Source organism: Pimephales promelas, chromosome 15, assembly GCF_988280905.1.
Source record: "Pimephales promelas chromosome 15, fPimPro1.hap1.1, whole genome shotgun sequence".
NCBI lineage: Eukaryota > Metazoa > Chordata > Actinopteri > Cypriniformes > Leuciscidae > Pimephales > Pimephales promelas.
Genome location: NC_142783.1, coordinates 29522902 through 29544495, shown reverse-complemented (window position 1 = coordinate 29544495; position 21594 = coordinate 29522902). Strand labels below are relative to the sequence as shown.

Genomic DNA, 21594 nt, shown 5'->3' with positions numbered 1-21594 from the left:
GGCAATCCCGCAGCTGACTTAATGACATCACAATATGGCCCACAGCTACACTAATGAGCCCTAACATTGCACTCAGCACTGTTATATTTAGGTTCAATAATAATACACAAAATCAGATCTGATTATATGGCCATGGTCCAATAGGCCTGGTATTCTGAAACAATATGAAACATAAGTTTAATCCATGCTAACTGGCATTTTCTTCCCACAGCGGCACCGGCAGTCCGGCTGAACCATCGAAAGAGTCCTTGCGATAAATTAGACATTTTCCTTTAAAGCATGTGGTTTTAAATGTTTTAAGATTATATTTGCATGTACTTTAACTTATTAAACTTATAATTTCCACCGGCACAATTTGTTAGTTACTGTGATTTTACTGGTATGGCTGTAATTGTATTTTGTTCATTGATGAAATGATGGTAATTCTGTATATTTCATTTAAGTTCAGCAATGAAATGTAAAAGATGAAACCTGAATAAAGTTGTTGATGTGAACCAATAACTTGTGTTGTTCATAATATATAAGTGTAAAATTAAAAAATAATAATAAAAATAACAGAATAATGCTGCACTTCATTTGACAGTATGCTAATATAACTAATATAGTCTGTTTTACAGTAATTTTACTGGCTTCTTTATAATGGAAGTTAGTGGTCACCAAATCTGTTTGGTTGCGACAATGTTTATTTTGAGGTCTTCAGAATGAAGAAAGTCATATTGGTTTAAAATGACATGAGGGAGTAAATTATGACATCTATGTGCTGGTTTGGGCAACATGCACCACTTTAGTATTTAACTTTAAATATCATACTACTGTACATGAAACTGTAGTATGTTCAATGTCTCAGAGCACGTGTTAAAAGCTACGCCATGGCTCTAACAACAGGTTTTTTTTTTCAAGATGGTGATATAAAACCAGATCCTAACTTTCTACAGAACAATAGATGAAGATAATAATGCATCTGATGTTTCATATTTCCTTAGACCCCTGTATTCTCATTCAAATGAGGTTCTGTCGACTGATACACTTTGGGCATTCATCAATGTGACTGCCTTATGCCCCGGGAGCCAGGAAAGTGTGCCGCATGAACAAATAATACAATGTAAATTTGTGTGCCTCTCTAATGCGGTTTTAATTTCTGTATGAAGTCTTCCTGTCAGCTTTCCACGCCTGTCTTTTGTTTGTTTATGTCAGCCCATCTTTTCACTTGAAGACTGTCCTACTTTCTTTAAATAACTAGTGGAAAGCAAGTCTTTGTCTTGCTCGCGTGCTCACAGCAGGTGACCAGATGTGGCTCCTGCTATGTCATTAATCCATTAATCAAGAACTGAATGCAAGGGAGTATTTCCTCCTTCAGAAGTAAGAATGTAGGCTATGCATTAGTCTTTACATTCAGGCACACATACTTATATTAATTTAAAATGTCTATTTTTTCTTACTAAATACACTACCATTTAAAAGTTTGTGGTCGGAAAAGAATGTCATTGAAAGAAGTCAGCTAAGCAAGATCGTTTATTTGATCAGAAATACAATAAAACAGTATTATTGTGAAATTTTCTATTTTAAAATATATACAAAAAAATCTTTTATGACGCAAGGCTGAAATTTCAGCATTATTACTCCAGTCTTCAGGGTCACATGATCCTTCACACATCTTTATAATATACTGATTTGTTGCTCAAGAAACATTTCTTATTATCAATGTTGAAAACAGTTGTCCCAGCAAACAAATTTAGGTTCTGGAAACGTTCCGGGAACATTAGTTTTTGGTTCCCATAATGTTCCTAGAACTTTCCCTTATGGTTAGGGGAATGTTCCCGGAACATTCTCCTTACGTTATATAAATGGAACCTAAAAATAACCTACATGGAACGTTCCTATAACGTTCTTGTTTGGTTCCCAAAAAAATAACGGTAACGCTTCCTTTTACAGCCCAGTTACCCATGTAAATACTATGTACTTATTTTAGTAACCACAATTACTGGGTAATAACTAGTACTAACTAACCCTGAACCTACCCCTAAACCTATCCCTGTTCCACGTACTTACCTTATATTAGCCAATACTTTCTAGGTAAGTACACTGTAAGTACACGGTAAGTACTGTACTGTAAAAGGAAGCGTTACCAAAATAACCTCATGGGACCATTCGGGAACATTAGGGGAACGTTCTGTGTTTGCTGGGGTGCTGCTTAATATTTTTGTGGGAACCATCTGAAACCATCAGCAAACCTTGCTGAATAAAAGTGTTTATTTCTTCAGAAAAAAGAATTATGTATACATCTTACTGACCGCAAACTTTTGAACAATAGTGTACATTTAATTTTTTTATATTTTGGCCTGTAGTGCCTGTAGTTATCACCCATAAGGCAGTCCATCTTGAAAGTCATCCCACTGATCAGGTTTGGAAGCTCTTTAGTGAAGAATGAGGTGTGGAATGGAATGACTTTAGAAAGTGTAAGGCAAGAGTCCTGCTTGTTTAGGCATTTGGGGTTTCCAAGATGAAAGTGATAATTGCATGGTGCTGCTATTTGAATATGTTTACTCAGTTCATACATAAATAAACAACGGAGTAATCCAGCAGGAAGAGAATAATTTTCACTATAAACTTCCTGTCACTGAGATACTGCAAATAGCTGTCCAATCCTGACACTGACTCCTACAACAAATTCTTCTCCTATGCTTTCACTATTCATTAATCCCCCAATGTTCTAGCGTGTACTGTTCTACACTTCTCATCATAGATATGTATACGTAGAAACCACATTCGACCGCTCCAGACACGGGGGGCGTCCGCCATCTTGGATCGGTCAAAGTGTCGTCACTCACGGTAAGAATCAATGATGCCGCAACATTGCATAGCTTCTGGTTGTAAAAATGGCCTGAAGAAATCGGATAACCTTTCACAGGTGAGAATGTATAACTTTTTAATGCTGTTGTCTTCTTGTAATGTGTTATGGCCCCGATATACTCACGGCGAAGTTCTTTTACGGTCTTCACTTGGGGTAAAAATAAGCTTTAAAAATCGTAAAGAGCAAGATACTGTAACAGATATATAGATAATCATAAATGCGTCTAACTACGGTTGCAAACTCACAGTCAACTCACTCTCGGCTTTGACCATTCCAAGATGGCAGATGTCTTGCGTATCACGGCCCAAATACAACGCCGCAAATGAGGCATCTATGTATACATATCTATTATTCTCATGTGTATTGCGTCTTTAAGATCGCTTCATGTGTTCTTCATTTGGATTAAAGGATCTGCTAAATTAATAAATGTTAATGTAAATAAATGTCAACAACTGTGGTATTTCTGTGTTTTATAAAAGCAGGTACTTTCTGACAACATAAACTTTTAAACTAAAGGATTTCTCTCAATCTTTCATAAATAAGGCTCTGAAGAAGGCCAATGAGGCCGAAACATGTTGGCATATGTTTTTAATGGATATCCAAGTTTAAATAAAGGCTTTTTATATTTATTTTCCTTTTGAGTGCCTCAGAATTACTGTTTATCTGGGAAACACTTTGGATCTCCAAACTGAAGAGCACCAAAGGAACACACCTTGTAACACCCAAGTAGCACTCCTAGTAATTCATTTGTGGAAATAATAAACATGAATTTACCTTCACATTTCGGACCTTCACCACTTTGTCCTTCACTTGTACAGCTAACCGTCCTCCATCCAGACTCTCCCTGCAGGACAAAAACAAACAGACTAATATTTAAGACACTCTACAGAGCACTGCAAAGTAAACATTTACAATACAAGCATGTTCATCGAGGTGACCCCATATCCAAACATAACGTAATGCGATGAGATTACAGTCACAAGCAATTTGTCTGTCCAAACCAGACATGACAAAACCAATCAAAATCACAGCCAATCAGAAGAGCGTGTGGGCGGAGTCTCTCTGCAAACACTACAGTTGCAATGAAATAATCAAATTCATAACTATTGCACCATTTTAACATTATTAAATAAAATACACACTGAGTGAGTGAAACAATCGTTGTCATAGAATACACTTGTTTGTTTACATTGATTGTTTACATTTACATTGTTTACAAAAAATTTGAAAAATGACTTTGGTCAAACTCAGGATAATTTGATTATTCAAAAGTTTGCTGTATGTACGATTTTTTTTAAAGAAATAACACTTTTATTTAGCATGGACTGATTAAATTGATCAAGTGACAGTAAAGCCATTAAACAATGCTACAAAAAATTTTCTATTTCAAATAAATGCTGTCCTTTCTACTCAAAGAATCCTGACAGAAAAATTAATAATTTCCCCCCAAGATAAAAGACTTAATTTCTATGTAACTTTTCTGTTTTATATTGAATGGTTTCAATGACTCCAGGTTAACATTGAGCTTTCTAAATCCCGCAGAGGCATGTTTATTTGGCTGTGATCATATCCAGGCCCATATTCAGACAGGGCAGCAGAGAGAGAGGATTCATCTGTACAGAGAAAGTCAGTTTTAAATGAAAACAGAGCGCTGAAAACTCCTCCGTGAGACGCACAGCTGAGCTGAAGCAGGTGTGTGCGTGAGCGTGCAGGATATGTGTGTCAGTGTGTGAGAGAGCAGCGAGGACAGCTGTTCAATCTCTCCAGTATCGGGTTCCAGATAAACTGATGCAAGAGAATGAAATCCAGTGTAGGAGCATGGCTGTGTACAAACCTGAAGTCTGACAATGTGAGCAGGCTGCATCCTAAAGCTGAAGTTTGTCATTTTTCAATGTTAAAATGTGTTTTCTTCCTATCCAGCTCAATGTGCAAATAAACTAAAAGCAAGTCACTAGTGTGGACTTTCATACCGTGACTCTGTGGCACTTTCAAAACACTGCCAACGTCAATTTCTGGCTCAGTTTGGGGTGGAACAACCTGTTTGTAGTTGATGTTTTATGGAACCACAAAAACATGAAAAGGGCTGTATGTATATAAATTGAAATCAAACATTAAATGAGAAACGAGATATTCTAAACACAACATAATGAATAATGGCTCAACCAGTAGAGCGTGGCGCCAGAAACACCATTTTCATCATGGGTTTGCTTCCCAGGGAACTGAAATAAAATGTCGTACACCCGTGCATGTAACGTAAGCTGCATTGGATGAAAACGCTTTCTAAATGCATAAAAAAATTTCAAAAATATTACATAAATTGTTATTAAAATTATTATTAGTGATGCACCGATATGAACTTTTGGCCGATACCGATAACCACTAATTCTTTATATTTGAATGCTGATGAATCTAAATCCAAATTTTCAAATACTTTGAGAGCCTGATTACAAATGCAAAAGGCTCACCGTTAAAAATCATGTCCAGACACTTCAACATAAATCATACAGGGGGAAAAATACTATGAAAGTCAATGGCTCAGTCAACCGTCTGGTTACCAACTGTGAAAAAGTCCTAAGTTGATGGCAGTGTATGCCTTGTGTTTGTTTGGTTTATATTATTTCTATAAATGTTTGTCTCTCATTATTTGGTAACTTTTTTCTAGTCTGAGGTGCACATTAGACTGACAAAAAAAACACCAAGAGATTTATTTCTTTTATTTTGGAATTTACATAAATCATTAGTTTTAACCTCATTTGCAAAACTAACCTTCTGGGTTCATGTGTGCAGCATGGTTTCCGGGGGTGGTATAAGACGACGAGACGAGCGGCCTTCCTGTTCCTCCTTTTATGCCATCCCAGAGAATTCTGGGTAGTGTAGGCACAGTCCATTTCTCAATGGGAGCAGGGGGATATTGTTTCATGTTTTATTGTGTTTATGTTCATTGTATGTAGAAATGTATCTGTTTATTATTCATATTATTTCCCTTGTATAATTAAGGTTTATCTATTCTATTTTGAATATTATTTTCATTTTCAGTGTAGTTATGTATTATGTGTATGAACATTATTTCATTACTTTCATTATAAAGGAGTGTATGATTATCTGTGAAAGCAGTTCTGGTGAGGGACCTCTGTGAGGAGGGTCACCTTGATGTTGGTTTTTTAGTTGATAGTCTTTATTTGGACTCAATAAAGAGTTCACTGACTGCAAGCAGTGTCTCCTGCCTTTGCTCTGGTCATGTCTTCACACCAACATTCTTTAAAATATCTTCTTTTGTGTTCAACAAAAGAAAGAAACTCATACAGTTTTGGAACTATATGAGGGCAAGTCAATGATGACAGTTTTCAGTTTTTTGGTGAACTATCCCTTTAAGAAATGGACTTATCCACCGAAGGCAGGGAGCTTGTTATGAAGCGCTTACAGTAGCTTGTGTAGTATATGGGTCTGTTTTACTCAGTCATTGATGAATGAAGGCCCTGTCCACAATCACAACAACCTACCTCGCCTGTCAGCAGTGTGTGTGTGCGCTTACTTCTGCCTAGAAATGCTGCGTTTTATGACATAGCCTAATCAGTGGGAAGAAAAAATAACTCACGTCATAAGGAAAGCATGTTTACAAACTTGGATTTCTGAGCCATTCTCACACAATTCCTGTCATCTCCAGCAATGAGTATTAGTTTGTTTTTAGCTAAATAGCTGAATTCAAAAAGAAGTTGTATTTCAAGCATTTGACAAAAGCAAAAAAGTGCACAGTCAAATATTTATTATTCACATGCTCATAAAAACCAACGGCTGCCTATTATAAGGCCATCTTCATTAGCACAATAGTGTTGGATAGCCATGAAGTTGTCCTTTGTGAAGCACGCTTCAGGGAGACTCTTTAAATGTCAAGGCTAGCAGAAACGGCCAAACACACGCACACATCTTTGTGTCTAAATCTGGGAGGAGTTTCTTTACCCCCATGTCCAGCACCCACATACTGTAGTAATTTGGCTAATGCTGGAGGGTGGGGCAGTGGGCTCTCATGGGGCAAACTCTGAGTTTGAATACCCCCCTTTTAGAAAAAGTTAAAGAAAAACACATGCTTTGGATCTTTTACTAACACAGCATGCATAAAATTTGTTTTGCAATGGTGTGAAAATGATAAAAACAAGATATTGAAGTCATACAGTACCAGATAAACTTTAGGGCGAGGGGTTTTAAGGGGATTGAATGAGATTTTGGAGATTATAGTTATTTATTATACACAAAACACATTGTTCTCAATTCAAAGCAACTTAACATGCACTGCTGATAGATTATCTCCATTTATGCTCTGCTGCTTATGCAGGTTTTTAATTTTTTAATCTCTGAATTGATGCATATTAAAACGTAGTAGATGTATATATACAAAGACCAAGCAATAGTTTTTGCTTTGTTTTGTTTTTTGAATGGCAGCTTATTTGTTTCAGTTGGCTGTCAGCGCAGGCTGTCTATTCCCAGACATAGCAACAGTACAACAACTCAAGGATGTTTATGTAATTCATAGGACATCATTCAGCAGTTATTGTCATGCACTTTTACAATTAATTTAATATAAGATCCATTAAGACTGTACCTGGAGTTCAGCGGACGGACTCGGATCGCGACTTTCACGTTTGCCATTCGCTTGACACCGGGCAGAGGAGGGAAACGATGAATTGAAGTTCAGCTGTCCGTTAGAGTCCATTTATTAAATGTCTCCACGGCATAGAATTATCCCGAGCAGAGTAGTGGAACCGAATACACGTTTTTCGGGTCATGTTATTGATATCGTCTAGACAATCACAGAGCACATTATGAAGCCGTGGCCGCAGTTGAACTGCGCGAAAACTTCCTGCCGTCTCTTCAGGAGGAGAGATTACGAATCCTACTAATGCGAAGGCTCTGCTCATAAATATTAAAAGAGCGACGTGACGTTAGTTCAATGGTACTTCCTGATTTGCTGAACGAGTTAGCTTACTTTGCATAAGGCGTGGCTTCTACGCATTCATTATCACTCTGGGAAGGAATGTTCAGTAGGTCTTTAACATTAATGAGCTCATCCATCGCCATAGTAGGAAACTAGGGCAAGAGAAACAAAGGCGAAGTTCTCGCCTGAACGCACACGTTAACAGCCCGTCTGTCTCTTGTTTTGAATAAAATCAATATTTTTATTCAGCAAGGAAGAATTAAATTGAACAAAAGACATTTATAAAATATTTCCATTTCAAATAAATGCTGTTATTCTGAATGCTGTTCAAAATTAAGCGGGACAACTGTTCAATATGGTATAATATAATAATGTTTCTTGAGCACCAAATAGAATAGAATGAATTCTGAAGCAATCACTGCATTTGACCATTAACTTCCCATGACTTTCAGTTGGAATACTGGATAAGGGAAAATTCATAATTTAAAAAACATTGCACTCACATAGCCAGCCAAGTAAATAAGCATTACAATCCACTATAGAAATGTCCTAGATTTCTCCTTGACCTAAAGGGATAGATCACCTCCCAAAAATGAAAATAATAACGTGTCATGTATTCACCCTCAAGTTGTTCCAAACCTGAATTAATTTTCTTCTGCTGAACCCAACAAAAAGATATTTTGAAGAATAGTTTCTGATCCCCATTGCCATTTTTGTGAGACACCCCCATAATATTGTTTTATACTATGTAAGTCAATGGGTACCAACAACTGTTTGGCGACCCATATTCTTCAAAATATTTCTTTATTTCAAACAGAAGAACTTCATGCAGGTTTGGGTCAACTCGAGGGTGAGTAAATGACAAAATTGTCATTTTGGGATGAACTGTCCCTTTAATGTATTCATTTCCATGAAAGTGAACAATTGTTATGAATGTGTAAGAGGTGCAGCCCTGCATATGTACTCTAACTTTGCTATAATAAACCGTATGATAAGTTTGAACAAAAAAAGGTCCTTACATGTTCACAAAATCATATTTTATTACATTATATAGGTTTAGAATTATACAGATAATAAAATTGTACAACATGAACAAAGTGCATATTTTTTCACAAATATAGACTAAGAAATGCATACAAACCAACAAGCAGAAAAAAACATTAACAAACACTTAATAATAAATAAATAGAATTTAATGACAAAGAAGCACAGTGAATGGTCGCTATATTTTACTGAGAGGCAGTATGAGTGAAAATTGGCAAAGCCCTGTTAAAATTTCCCACAAAATGTTTTGAAGATTTATAATCAATGACTGGTCTATCAACTCAGCATTTTTTGAGCAGCAAACATTTCCTTGCAACTAACAGTAAATCAGATTTTAAATTTTTTTTTAAAAAATCATATATATTGTAGGGTTTAAACATTCTTTCTTTTGTTCAAATATGCATCACTCATTGCCTTTTCATACAATAGTGTTTGACTGTGATTCATGTGTAGATTTGGTAATGACGACACGTGTCCTCCTAGTGGTCATTGAGAGACCTGCAGTATGTCCCTGTGGTTTGGCAGAGAAGGCACTGGGAACTGCTTGGTGGTCAGAGAGAGCTGCTGAAACTTCTCTACAGACTCCTACAACAGAAAATGAGAAAAGCCATCAGAGAGCAATTAGTGAGAACTCCAGCCTTAAAACTTCACGTTTTACTGTCTCTAAAATAATGAATGACCAGCATATGTAAGAAGCTATTACCTCTGGCCAAGATAATGCTGACAGCTTTGGCCAGTTGGTGCCCACTTCCTCCTCTCCTAAAAGACCTCTCTCTATTAGCTGTCTTATCAGGAACAGGTAGTCAGTCCTCTGTAATAAAGGATAAACCACTGTTTAACCAACACTGTTTCTGGTGTCAACTTTAACTAAACCCATTAAAAATAGTTTTTAGTAATAATTAAAGCTAAAATAAAATGGCATATAAATATTAAATGTAAACAAATTTGAAATTTAGTCTGGCAACTAACTGTAAAAATAAATACATTTAAGTACTAAAATTACTAAAACTAAAATGTTAAACATAAATAAATATATATAGAAAGTTACTAAATTAAACAAGAATTAAAATGAAAACTAAAAATATATTGTAAAAAATTAAAAATATGATTAAATATTATATAAATAATATTAAAATAACACTTAAATCACAAAAAATGTACAGCAATTTCCACAAACTGCACACAGGATAAGAATGTAACAGCTTGACAAAACTGCATCAACACAAAGGTTTGATCAGTGGTTTTACCTCACTATCTGTGGCACTAAAAATGGCAGTCAGGGTGAGTTCACTGTAGAGAAGGTGCAGAGGTGGAGAGGGACCCCGAGTCCACAGAATTAAAAACTTTTCCAGAAGAGCAGGTCTCTTGTTCCCCTCGACTGAAAACACCAGAGGAAGCTCCCCAGATACTGCACATGGAAACAAACCCAAACAGACACAATAGGGTATTAATCACTTTCAGTATTGACTTCATGTACCATTCTCAGTTTTCCATTAATTGTTCTCTCACCAAGTTTGCAGGCCAGCTGAACAGTGCAACGCAACAGCATCTGCTCGACCACAGGAGACAGGAGCTAAAAAAAAAGACCCGGACACAGGACAGAATTTGTAAGAAAGGTAAACTGTTCTAAATGATGGATTAAAAGAAAAAGTTGAGTCAAGTTAGTACACTTGGGTAGTATGGGGGGTCTGATTACTTTTCGGCATCCAAGTGTTTGTCCCACTCTGTCCAGCAGAGACTCAATCTGATGAACAGTGAAAACCTCCTCATCAGACCTGGGTCCTACAGCCACACTCAGAACCTCCTGAAACATGGGACAAAATTATTTGAGATATTAGGCTAATTAATTGGACAAGTTTCATGATACTGCCGATCAATAATTCCATTATATTTTAATTAACAATTACAACACTTCTGATGGCCTTGTCCAAGAATAAAGAAACATTTTATTGTTTAGCAAGCTGCAACTTGCAAGTTGACTATTGGCGTGAATAATATGTTTGATTTCAGCAATTTTGTGGATGTCTAATTTCTCACTCAAATTCTCTCTCAAATTGTTTTCAATCACCCTTCTCAATGAATCCATTGAAAAAAAATATTGTATTACCAATTTCCAATAATCACCTTAACTTCAATGATGACTTCTGACCCAAGTGGAACCTTATGGTTGCAGTCTGAAACACATAAGGACCCAGCACTGAGCCCTGAGGCACTCCTCTGGACCTGCTGACTCTTGCTTGATCCCTCACCCTCCTCAGCATCCAAACTGAAGGTCGAGGGCACACTCTTAATCACTCTCTCAAACGCACTCTTCCACTCTCGCTTTAGAAGTGCTAAGGGAGACATTCATTCAGGAATATTTAAGATCCCTAATATTCAAAAAAGGCTACAAAATATGTAATAAGTCTAAATGGAGAATTTGTCATTTTAAAATGAGAATAAAATTAGGCTTCAGTACTTGTGATGTTGGAGGACAGCCAGCTGCAAGCCTTTTCTGTAGCCAAACGAGTGGTGATGCTCTCAGCTGTGGTCAGGACCTAAACCACACCACACACACACAAAAAAAAAGCGAGGGAAGAATCATGTCTCTAAATCTCTAACTTTTTTTTTCTAAAATTAACCACAAAATGAGATGACAAACGAGAATCACTGCACATTTCCACCCAAAAACTCTTTTTCTACAGAGTATTAAGTGGATTGAATTAATGAAGAGTGGCTGTTTAACTCACAGAAGGAGAGGTCTCCAGAGGAAGAAGAACTCGGACAGCTCCAGGGGCATTCTCACTGCAGAACCTATCATGGGAGATGTGACTAGTCCAAAACATGCCGTACAACATGATGTATTTGTAATGAGAGAAGAGAGCTGCTAACCTGGTGGCTCTCTCCAGAGTCTGCATGCTTGCGTCACACAGCTGTGCACAGATAGAATCGTTTAGTTTGGCCGTGTTGACACCCTCCAAACCCAAACTATCTCTGAGAGTTTTCTCTCCACCCTTCACAAGCTCCAACACAAGCGTAGCCCTGCCACACACAGAGTTAGGAAAATAAATGCAAACTCAAATTGATTTACATGGACTAACAGGCAGAAAGAGACTGACTTGATGTGTTTGACGCAGTTGGAACCGACTCTTTCTGCAACAAACTCTACAGTGCGTCTGAGAGATGGGGGTTGGTTGTGAAAAAAAGCCTGTTCCAAATCGACCTGTTAAAACACATGGAAAAACGTGGACTTCTACACATGCATGACATGATCTCAATTCTTCAACAGATGGAAGGCATTTGCTTGCAGTGTACCTGAAGTTTCTGTTGTGAACGGGTGGTGGAGGATCCCCTCAGTTCAGCAGATGTGGGGGTGATCTTGCGAATCAAGCCTCCGCTCTTGGACGTGCTACCAGCCACAAAAGCAGCAAGAAGTTTACGAAACTCCCCTGCAAAATGAATGGTGTAAAGGTACCAAAATCACCCTCAACGGGAATTTATTCGAAACCAAACCTTTGTAAAAGACAAGGTTAAGATTTTTTTTCCAAACAATCCACTCTCACCTAAATATGGACAGCAAGTTAAGAGAAGCTGTTGGTCCACTAATGGGAGGGTGTCCTTAAAAGAAAATATACACATTGTGAAGGAAAAGGAAAAGACATATAAACATTTCTAAACAGCTAAATGTATCCAGAGCAGAAGATCAGTGGTCCACTAACCAGCCCCTGACAGCTTGTATTATTCTCCAGTTCCATGATTTCTTCCGTTAGATCTGTGCTGAAGAAGAGATCTTCAGGGAAGATTGGGATCTAAAATAAGGACAGCAACAGAAAGATTTGACAGGCTCATAACCCAGCTTTTTGTCCAGGCTGTATGATTTGATCAATTTGATAATTGTTCATCATCTCTTTCAACATAAAAAAAAAAATCACTTATTTTCAGTGTATGCAGAAACAAACTTTCAAAATGATACAAGTATTTTGCCCATTTTCTGCTGTTCTTTACCAAAGCGTAAATTGTGATTACATTTGACTTGCATTTGTCACATAATTATAATATATAGGGCTGGGTAATAAATATCGATCTCTCGATTCTCGTCAGTTAAACAGCTTGTAATCAATGTCATGTATCGTCATATTTACCTTAGAAAACCCACATAAACTCGTTAGTCAGCTAGAAAAAAATAACTCTAGAGAGGATCATTTTGCTAAACCTATACCATATACCATATGCATTATAATCTTAATGTTCTTCAATATTTAATGCATATTTAAATAAATATGGCAAGTTTTTATGACAGCCACCATTTAAATGTTTATATTTCATATAATCTTCTTATTATAAAAATAAATAAGAGTAATTTTAGTGTTTGTATAGCTACAAAACAGTTCATTATTACCTTCATATTAGGCTAATGAAGTCTATAGGCTACAACTAGACTCCCATAGTTTACAGCATTAGTTAAGAGATTTGATTCCCTTGAGAAAAATTGCCATTTATTGTAACTGATATCCAAAATAATCGATATTGAATCGAATTGTAATCGAAATCGAATCGAATTGCAAGCTTGTGAATCGGAATCGAATTGCGAAATTTGTCTCAATACCCAGCCCTAATAATATAGCAATGTGGAATTATTATTAGTTTTAAATAATGCAACGGCATGGTATGATGTCAGAAGTACATTTGTCTAATTGCAAACAAAACAGGTCACATTGGAGGTGCTCATCTGGAACAGATTTGACAGTTTTCTACCTGGTGTCTGATTTTAAGCCCCACTGAAAATAAGACATCTCACCTGGAAGAGCCAGCCCAGAACTGCCACCATGAGCAGCTGATTCATGTAACACAGCTCCCCTCCTCGACCTAATACCATCCTCCTGAAACACACACATAAGCATAATTAATAGCACAACCACACAGAAAGATCATCTTTGACGTGTATGTGATAAACTCACTTGTAGATCTGGAGCAAAAGGCACAGAGCAGTCCTGTAACAAGGCAGAAATGGGCCAATATAGTCCAGCATGGACAGGAACTCCACCATCCAGGGCACTGTCAGAATGGTGCGTCTCCGATATACTGAACTTCTCAACACCGCACACACATCCAGCACTGGAGAACTCTGACAATACACACAAGAAAACAAATTAGGTCTTAAAGAATACATAGCATGCTGGCAAAATAAAAAATCTGGCCTGTGTACCTTGCTCCGCAGAGTGACTGCAGCGTCCTGTATGTCTCTTGATGGCAGCTCAGAGGTCTGGTAAGGCAGAAAAGAGATGAAGCCCAAAAACTTGGCCAGAAGTCGTGCCGTGATGAGCACAGAGGAGAAACGTTGCTTCTCATCCTGAAACAAAGAGCCCCAAAATGTGTTTTAAACCCATTCAAAGCCTTACTTTGGAGTGGTTGAATATTTTTCTGTCTGGTCTAACCTGTTGCTCCATGTCTCCATCACCGGTTTTCTCTTCCCGGGCAGGGCTGGCGTCTGGACCGAGGATGGACACCTCGTCTAACTTCAGCAGCTGCTGACACAGACCATCTTTCAGGTGCTGGTTCAGCTGACAACTAGAAGAAAGATGACCGTAATTAGAGCCAAGCATCAAAACCACATTAAGAACCTTAAAGAGTTTTGTAACTTTTAGTCTATTAAAATCACCTTAGATACAGTCCATACTACTGTACACATAACAGATGACAAAATGTACTTCAAGCAGCACTAGCCTAGCATTTAAAAGTTTAGGGTCAATAAAAAAATTCAAAGAAATAAATTACATTTTAAAATATATTCAAATAGAAAACAGTTCAAATATATTCGTATTTCACAATAGTCATGTTACTGTGTATTTTGATTAAATAAATGCAGCTTGGTGAGTATTTTGAAAGTGTCCTTCATTGCTTTTGCCCAGCAAGCTGTGATTTTGCTGTGCTAAAATTTAAACAAATATCCATTTCGATAAGCACTGTCCTTTTCAACAGAAAATGTCAACACAGGAAAGTAAACTGCACTCAAAATAATTCATACAGCTGGAGCAAGACTTGCAAAGCTTAAATTATGACATCATGAAAGCATCAATTGCACATCTAAAAGCCCCAACGAGTCCGCCCGGTGGATATAACATTTACCAGCTGGCTGTCTGAAGGAAGCCCTTGAAGAACTCCTGATGGCCAGGAAAGGAAGGTGGAGGACAGGGACCAATGAGTCCCTGAGGCTGGACCAGACGCTGCTGCAGGCGCTTCAGGCGACCCAGGCTGTCTGCCCCCAGCATGCCCAGCAGATCAGCGTCAGGAGCGTCACTGGAGGAGCCCAGCACACAAGGGCTCTTGCACATCTAAAAAGAGAAAGAGAGAGAGAGAATATAAAAGAGACAGAGAGAGAATAAGAGGAAATGTAAAAATAATCAGCCATTTTGGCACACCTGGATCAGCTGCTTCTGGAAGAGTCTGGCAAAGTGAGAATGACTTCCTGCTGCTGTCAGCTGACTCACCATTATCCTGTGAGTAGAAATTATAACCATAATTTTAATGTGGAATCACAATCCAAATGATTGAGGGAGGAAATGTATATCATTCATATAAAAAGAGCAAAGATACTATTAGTTTTAAATATAAAATGTCCCATTTATCTCTACCCCCCTAAAAATAAAAAATAAATCACCTGACTCTATTGCCTAATGCTGCCTCAAAATCCCAGCCAGGCTCCTGATGAAAGTCCTCCCATTCTCTGATCAACCCGTAAAACACATCCCTACAACAAAATCAGAAAACAAACAAACTACAACAAAACTGATCAATGACCTGAAACATCACATATTTGAAACACATTTATGGTGTTCAGTGTACCTCTGCTTTTTAAATGTGTGGAAGCCCCTATCGCTGCTAAAATTGGAACGGTTATCTGTGGCGGCCTGGAATGGCACTGAATGAACGAACAAGGGTGGACTGGGGAGCACCTGAGGAAGTGAGGACATTATTCAGCATGAGCTTTCAAAGGTTACTTATTGGTTGCTTTTAAACTAATGCTTACTTTAGCTGTGCAGTTTTCCTGAGCTTGTGCCAGGCGATCTCTGAGGGATGAGGAGAAAGTCACCACTCTCTCATTCTCAGACAGAAGCCGCAGAGTGCATTTGTCCAGGTGTGACACCAACCTGATGAAGAGATAAGACAGAAAGTCAGGCACATGAATCTGATCTGAAGCAGTAATGAAACTGTAGTCAGACTTACTCAAACTGATTCTCCAACACTCTCAAGGAAAAATACACACAGTTGTGGACATTTCCCAGGTAAGCTTTCTCCAGCACCTCTTCAAGACCATAAAAGAACAAAACACAAATCAGGACATGACCAAATTAATCATTTTTTGTTTGACTCATCCTCAAAATCAGAATAAATATCTAACTGGCGTGTTCAACAGAATCTCCCTGCATGAAAATCATACTGTTTTGTTACATTCCACTATGGAGCCCGGTCAATAAAGTCATATGACAACAACAAAAACAATCATATAAAATAATTATATAGCAATTATTATTATTACTTATACAAATATATTTATTTAATTAATTTATTAAGAATGCAAACAATAATACAATTACTTAAATATTACAAAAATACTAGTTTACTGAGAATTTTATTTTACAGTATTATTTTACATTTTGAATTAGTTCAGTTAAAAAATCCTGATATATTTTGGAAATATGAAGGGGAGAGTCTGTCCTGGCTGTTTGATAATCATGTTTTTGCTTTGGCAAAATTTATATAAAAAGCCTGGTGTTTACGGCAAAGTATTTTGTTTCCCGTATGATATCCCGTATGTCATCTCTACTTATATGTATACTTATTTTTGTGGTTTAGTTATACTATGTTGGAGATTCTGTCTTATATCACAGGGCTATTTTGGTGATATGTGTGAAGCTGTTGTGTCTAATAAGCCCATGAGGGCAGGGCACCATAAAAGGTGTTTGACACTTAAATAAACAACTCAATCAATCATACAGTAAATTTAAAACGGCAAAAAACTAAAAAAAAATTAAATATAAATGTTTTAGCTAATTTAGCTTCAAGTGTAGAATAATGCATGAGTAATACATTTTTAAAGCTGAACACTACTAGCTTTGGCTTGACAGCAGGATTATGAAACGAGGTATCGTTATGACATCTCTTCAGCATGATTTCACGCGTAAGTGTAGTCAAAAGCCTTAAAGAATTGAATAAGCTTTTAAATATTGACATACCTGGACCATCTTCGCACACACTGATTCCTGCCTCTGTAGATTTAGAGACAGACACACCACGAGATGTCAGGAGCTGCAGCATGAAGAACAGCTCCAGGAAAACACAAGGAACCAGATTCTCTACAAGTAAAAATGCATTAAAACTTAAAACAGATGTAGCAGGCTTATATATATGGACGCTTCTATCTTTCAAAAGTTAAGGGTTGGCAAGAGTTAAAGCCCATTCACACTATAAACATAACCATAGCTATATTAGCATCCACAACAACGAACGATAAGGCTCCGTTAACTAGAAACATGCACTGCAGTTTTGTTGTCTGCTGTTTTGCTCGAGCTCTTTAAAGCAGGATGGATTCTGATTGGCTTTCAATGTTTTTAATGTCCATCGACTGGAAAAATTTGTTCTGAAAGTGATTTCAACGATATCGTTTCTCTGTGCTGTTATCGTTAAAGTTGTGGTGCTATAGTTTATATTTAGAATAACTTTTAAAACTATTTCTTTATCATCCTTTAAGAAAGGGCTCTTTTTTAAATACATTTTAAACACATTTATTGTGATGGAATACAAAGTTCAAAAGAAAATAGATTTGTACTTGTACTTTTGTAAACGTACTAGTCTTTACTGTCACTCCTTTACTGGCTGAGCTGTGAATCATCACATTGTCAAATATAATTTTCCCATCTGATTTTTTTGATCAACTAAATTAATAGAGCAATATACAGCACCCTCTGCAGGCCACTTACCAGAAATGCAGGTACAATACAGCTCTGCTAAGAGATCCAACTCTGATTTCTGTGTAACTTTGTCAGGGTCAGGGCAAGGTGACTGGGGGTCAGGGGTCACTTTTGATCCCTGTCTGTGCACTGTTTTGGTTGGGGTACAAATGGTGGGGGTGGTCGTCAGTGGCGAGCTGGTCTGCTGGGCGAGTTTAGACCTAGAGAAGATGAGGCGGCAAAATGATGACTGAGAACCACAGAGATATCATTCAAACTGAATCTCACAACATAACCCGGCATACCTTTCTCTCCTGAGCAACTCTCTCTCTTCCTGCAGACTGAGAGGACTGGAAGCGGTCGGTTTGGCCCCAGTGCTCTCTGGTGTGCTCTCAGGAAGGCTGAGCGGGGTGGACGTGAAGCAGCTCTTAGGTTTACAGTTAGGTCGCTCTGCACTAACAGGAGTTGGGTTAATTCTCCTTGAAGGTTTGGTTGCTCTGGAAAAACAGCAGAAAGGTTTCATTTGATTTCTCATATTACAATTATCATACAATGGTAATGATTACACATTTGCATCACTAACTAAAACATTTGAAATATGCAAAATTAAAATATAGAGGATCTGAATTGTTTTATCAGCAGGGTCAATGTCATGACGTAAAAAAAAATTCTGCATGAAATGTAAATTGTCTTTATCTTAATTCTCTATTGCAAAATTCTGGGAGGCACAATGTAAAAATGTCAGGGTGAAACAACTGTCCTCCGGATATTATAATGAAGAATTCTTTAATTAAAAGAATTCAATTTGGCATATTTCTAGAATATTTGTGTGTGTTTTGTTCAAAAAAATTAACAAAACTGCTTCAAAATAACAAAACTGAAAAGTATACAATAGCAGACTGTGTGTATGGAGTGGGAAAACAATCAGATAATTTGACCTATTTTATAACCAAACTAGTAGTTTAACAAAGTTACTTCATTAATCAAATATGAATTTATATATCATTTTATTATATATATATAAAATAAAAAAATATTATATACCTGACATATATATATATATATACACAGTATATACATACACACACATATATATATATATATATACATATATATATATATATATATATATATATATAATAAAAAAATATATATTTATATAATTAAAATGTTTATATCAAATATGAATTCAAAATCAAATATGAATTTATATATTAAATCAAATATGAATTCATATGTTATTTTATTATATATATATATATATATATATATATATATATATATATATATATATATATATATATATTATTTACATACACATTTTAAGTGTATTATATATTCTATTTTAATTAATAAATATACTTGTATACATAAACATAAATACACTATTTTCATTATTTTATTGTCAAATGAGCTTGAAATGGTAAAAACCTATTTGAACCAAACATGAATTAAATTCTAAAATTCTAAGAATTCTGCACTTTTTTATTTATCAAATTTTTTGGACGCTATAGTTTTTTTCCTTTATTAGTAAATTTAAACTGAAACCAGTTGATTCACTTGCTCTCTAACACGCGTGCATAGTATATATAATTCACTCGCTCGCTTCCACGTGTGCATAGTTTTATATATTTAGATATAAAGAGTAAAATAATGTTTTTTTTTAGACTGCTCAACGAGACAACGGCAGTGTAACCTCTCAGTCCCCCGCCGTCCAGCTCTGTTCGAGACCAGTACGTTTTTAGGGACGGAGTTGAACCGATCTTTCTGGAAGGTATGATTCATGACTTACACTGGTGAAGACTGGGCAGCACCTACTGGAGGAAAGTCTTCCAAATTATTGAAGTTGAGCTGCACCTGTGTTGGAGGTGACACTGGTTCCAACCTCACTACACCTCTACTTCTCCTGCCACCTCCTTCCTCAGACAGAACAACGCGAGTTCCTGTCTGTCGGCCAGACGCGCACCCCCCACTCCTCCTGCGGCCTTTGTGCTGCTGTGTGGAGGAGCTGGGCTGGACCTCTGGGGGTGACGTCATGAAGTCGCCAAGACTGGCACGCTGGGCGGAGCGGCGCTCGGAGGGGGTGTTGCGGGGAGCAGGGCTCCAGACAGAGCTGAAGGAAGGGCTGCTGAAGGCGCTGACACCACTCAAACAATGAGAGCTGGTAAATGGGCTCTCCTGCTCACTCCTCCCATCCACTGGGGACGTAGATGGGGCAGGAGAAAAGAGCTGGACTCGGCTGGCGCTACGCAAACCCTGGACAGGCGTGGATTTGTTGCCTCTCCGCTCAGAAGAGCGCTGAGTCCTGACAGATTTGGAGGTGCTGGGGGTCTTGGCAGGTGTGGTGGGGCCATGGGTCAATGTCTGACTGCTCTGCTCTCGCAAAAAATTCAAAAGGAAAGGCACAAACTCCTCTCTGCTGACCTTGAATAGAAGGTCTTGGGATTCACAAACCTGCCAAAACAAAAAGAAACATCTAGTTAAGTCATGGAAAAGACTTGAAGAAACTTTAACATTGAGCAAAGCAAAGGAAACTTTAGTTTGACTTAGTTAAACTTTAGTTTACATTAAATTATATGGCAAAACAAGTAATTTCTCAGTAAAATAAATCCAAGACATACAAAATAATTAAATAAAAACATTTTTATGTGTGAAATAAAATCAATTTATCTCTGTTTAACATTATATTATTAGTGTTGTCATAATTAACTGAAACTAAAACTATTATTATTTGTTTCAGTAATTGAAATAAAGCTGAAATAATCAAATAAATAAATATGTTGACTTTGCAATGGCATCCTGAAACGAATCAGTTTAAGATGAAGTACTAAGATGACAAAATGCTAATTCAAAATTAAAAGCTACCTTAACTGTACTTTAATAATTCTAAAATAACACAACTGACGTTATACCCCGTAAATAAGGCTTAGTTTATTTCTTCACTTTTGTGTTCAGACAACAATGATGCAATTATGTTAGGAAATATTGAGAATGTTCTTTTTTCAAACTTTCCCAAACAAAACATCATGAAAGGTAACATTATAGCTAATGAGTTGAGTTATGTAATTTCCCAGAAATCCCACCAAAAAGAAACTTGATGATCATGACAACGTCTCTTTTATTGCTCGAAAATGTTATGTGGCGTTAACAGTTACTATCTAAATGTAAAATTTTAATTTAACTTAAAACAAGAACTGTAAATACCTAACATATAAAATAATGCTCCTCTTTAATGGTTGTTTGCTAACGTAGCTATAGATTAGCTGACTGAATTTCAGCACACCAATCACCCATACACTCCGCTACGCAGTGACAGTGAAACAACACAGCATTAGAGGCAGAACGTAGTGTAAACTCTTACCTGTTGTCCTCTGAGCCAGAGCAGAGTCTCGCTTAACTCCACTTTCCTGTGCAGTAACGATTCCAAAAGAGCCGCCATTCTTCTCGGAGTATCATGAGAGTGACGTGACTCTTGTCAGGGGCGGGATTGGCTGAGCAGTACAACGCGCGCAAACCTCAACAACACTGAAGACATTTCCAGCACTTCAAAATAAAAGTTCAGAGAACACTTGCGCTGGTTTGTAGCTTTCATTTGATTACTGAGTAAAACTTTTTCAGAGATGTCTTACATTTTTTTTTATCTTAAAGTTAAATGTTTCTGCAGGCCTTTATTGGTTTAAAAACGTTTTATGTGTTTGTGTGTATATTTATACAGTATATAAGACATACGTACACAAATCAATTGGTAAACAAATAAAGGCCTACAGAAACATTTAACTTTAAAATACACATTGTTTTCTTTTTGTTGGTAACACTTGTTTGTAACTCTTAACCCCTGTGCA

At 37.0% G+C, this 21594-nt stretch overlaps 2 protein-coding genes across 2 annotated transcripts in view; both read right to left on the bottom strand.

Annotated features, from left to right (window-relative positions):
• Positions 1 to 7707, bottom strand: part of stard9 (StAR-related lipid transfer (START) domain containing 9) — a 43428-nt gene extending 35721 nt beyond the window's left edge. The window contains exons 1-2 of the mRNA XM_039667288.2: positions 7449 to 7707; positions 3626 to 3695 (exon numbers count right to left, since the gene is read on the bottom strand). Coding sequence (XP_039523222.2) covers positions 3626 to 3695; positions 7449 to 7495 — 117 coding nt within the window. The 5' untranslated portion in view covers positions 7496 to 7707. The remainder of the gene's footprint in view (positions 1 to 3625; positions 3696 to 7448) is intronic.
• Positions 7708 to 8803: 1096 nt separating this feature from the next.
• Positions 8804 to 21267, bottom strand: cdan1 (codanin 1). The gene is made up of 28 exons (XM_039667298.2): positions 21114 to 21267; positions 19545 to 20206; positions 18058 to 18249; positions 17783 to 17973; positions 17039 to 17158; positions 16029 to 16107; positions 15832 to 15952; positions 15648 to 15757; positions 15463 to 15552; positions 15224 to 15299; positions 14931 to 15136; positions 14240 to 14372; positions 14011 to 14154; positions 13763 to 13929; positions 13603 to 13684; positions 12524 to 12613; positions 12368 to 12422; positions 12120 to 12253; positions 11924 to 12027; positions 11697 to 11846; positions 11555 to 11618; positions 11284 to 11362; positions 10950 to 11158; positions 10522 to 10629; positions 10335 to 10398; positions 10073 to 10233; positions 9529 to 9636; positions 8804 to 9410 (listed from the first exon to the last, which is right to left on the bottom strand). The coding sequence occupies exons 1-28, from the start codon at positions 21189 to 21191 to the stop codon at positions 9312 to 9314; spliced, it is 3876 nt and encodes a 1291-aa protein (XP_039523232.2). The 5' UTR covers positions 21192 to 21267; the 3' UTR covers positions 8804 to 9311.
• Between the last annotated feature and the right edge of the window lie 327 nt (positions 21268 to 21594).

Bases quoted from the DNA above. Each gene is read 5' to 3' on its own strand.
- cdan1 (XM_039667298.2), bottom strand. From the start codon at position 21,191: ATGGCGGCTCTTTTGGAATCGTTACTGCACAGGAAAGTGGAGTTAAGC. The intron at 15,137-15,223 runs GTGTGCCAAAAT...TTCTCTTTTTAG, and splicing joins TCCAGAAGCAGCTGATCCAG to ATGTGCAAGAGCCCTTGTGT. The intron at 12,423-12,523 runs GTTAGTGGACCA...TTTTCTTTTAAG, and splicing joins ATACAAGCTGTCAGGGGCTG to GACACCCTCCCATTAGTGGA.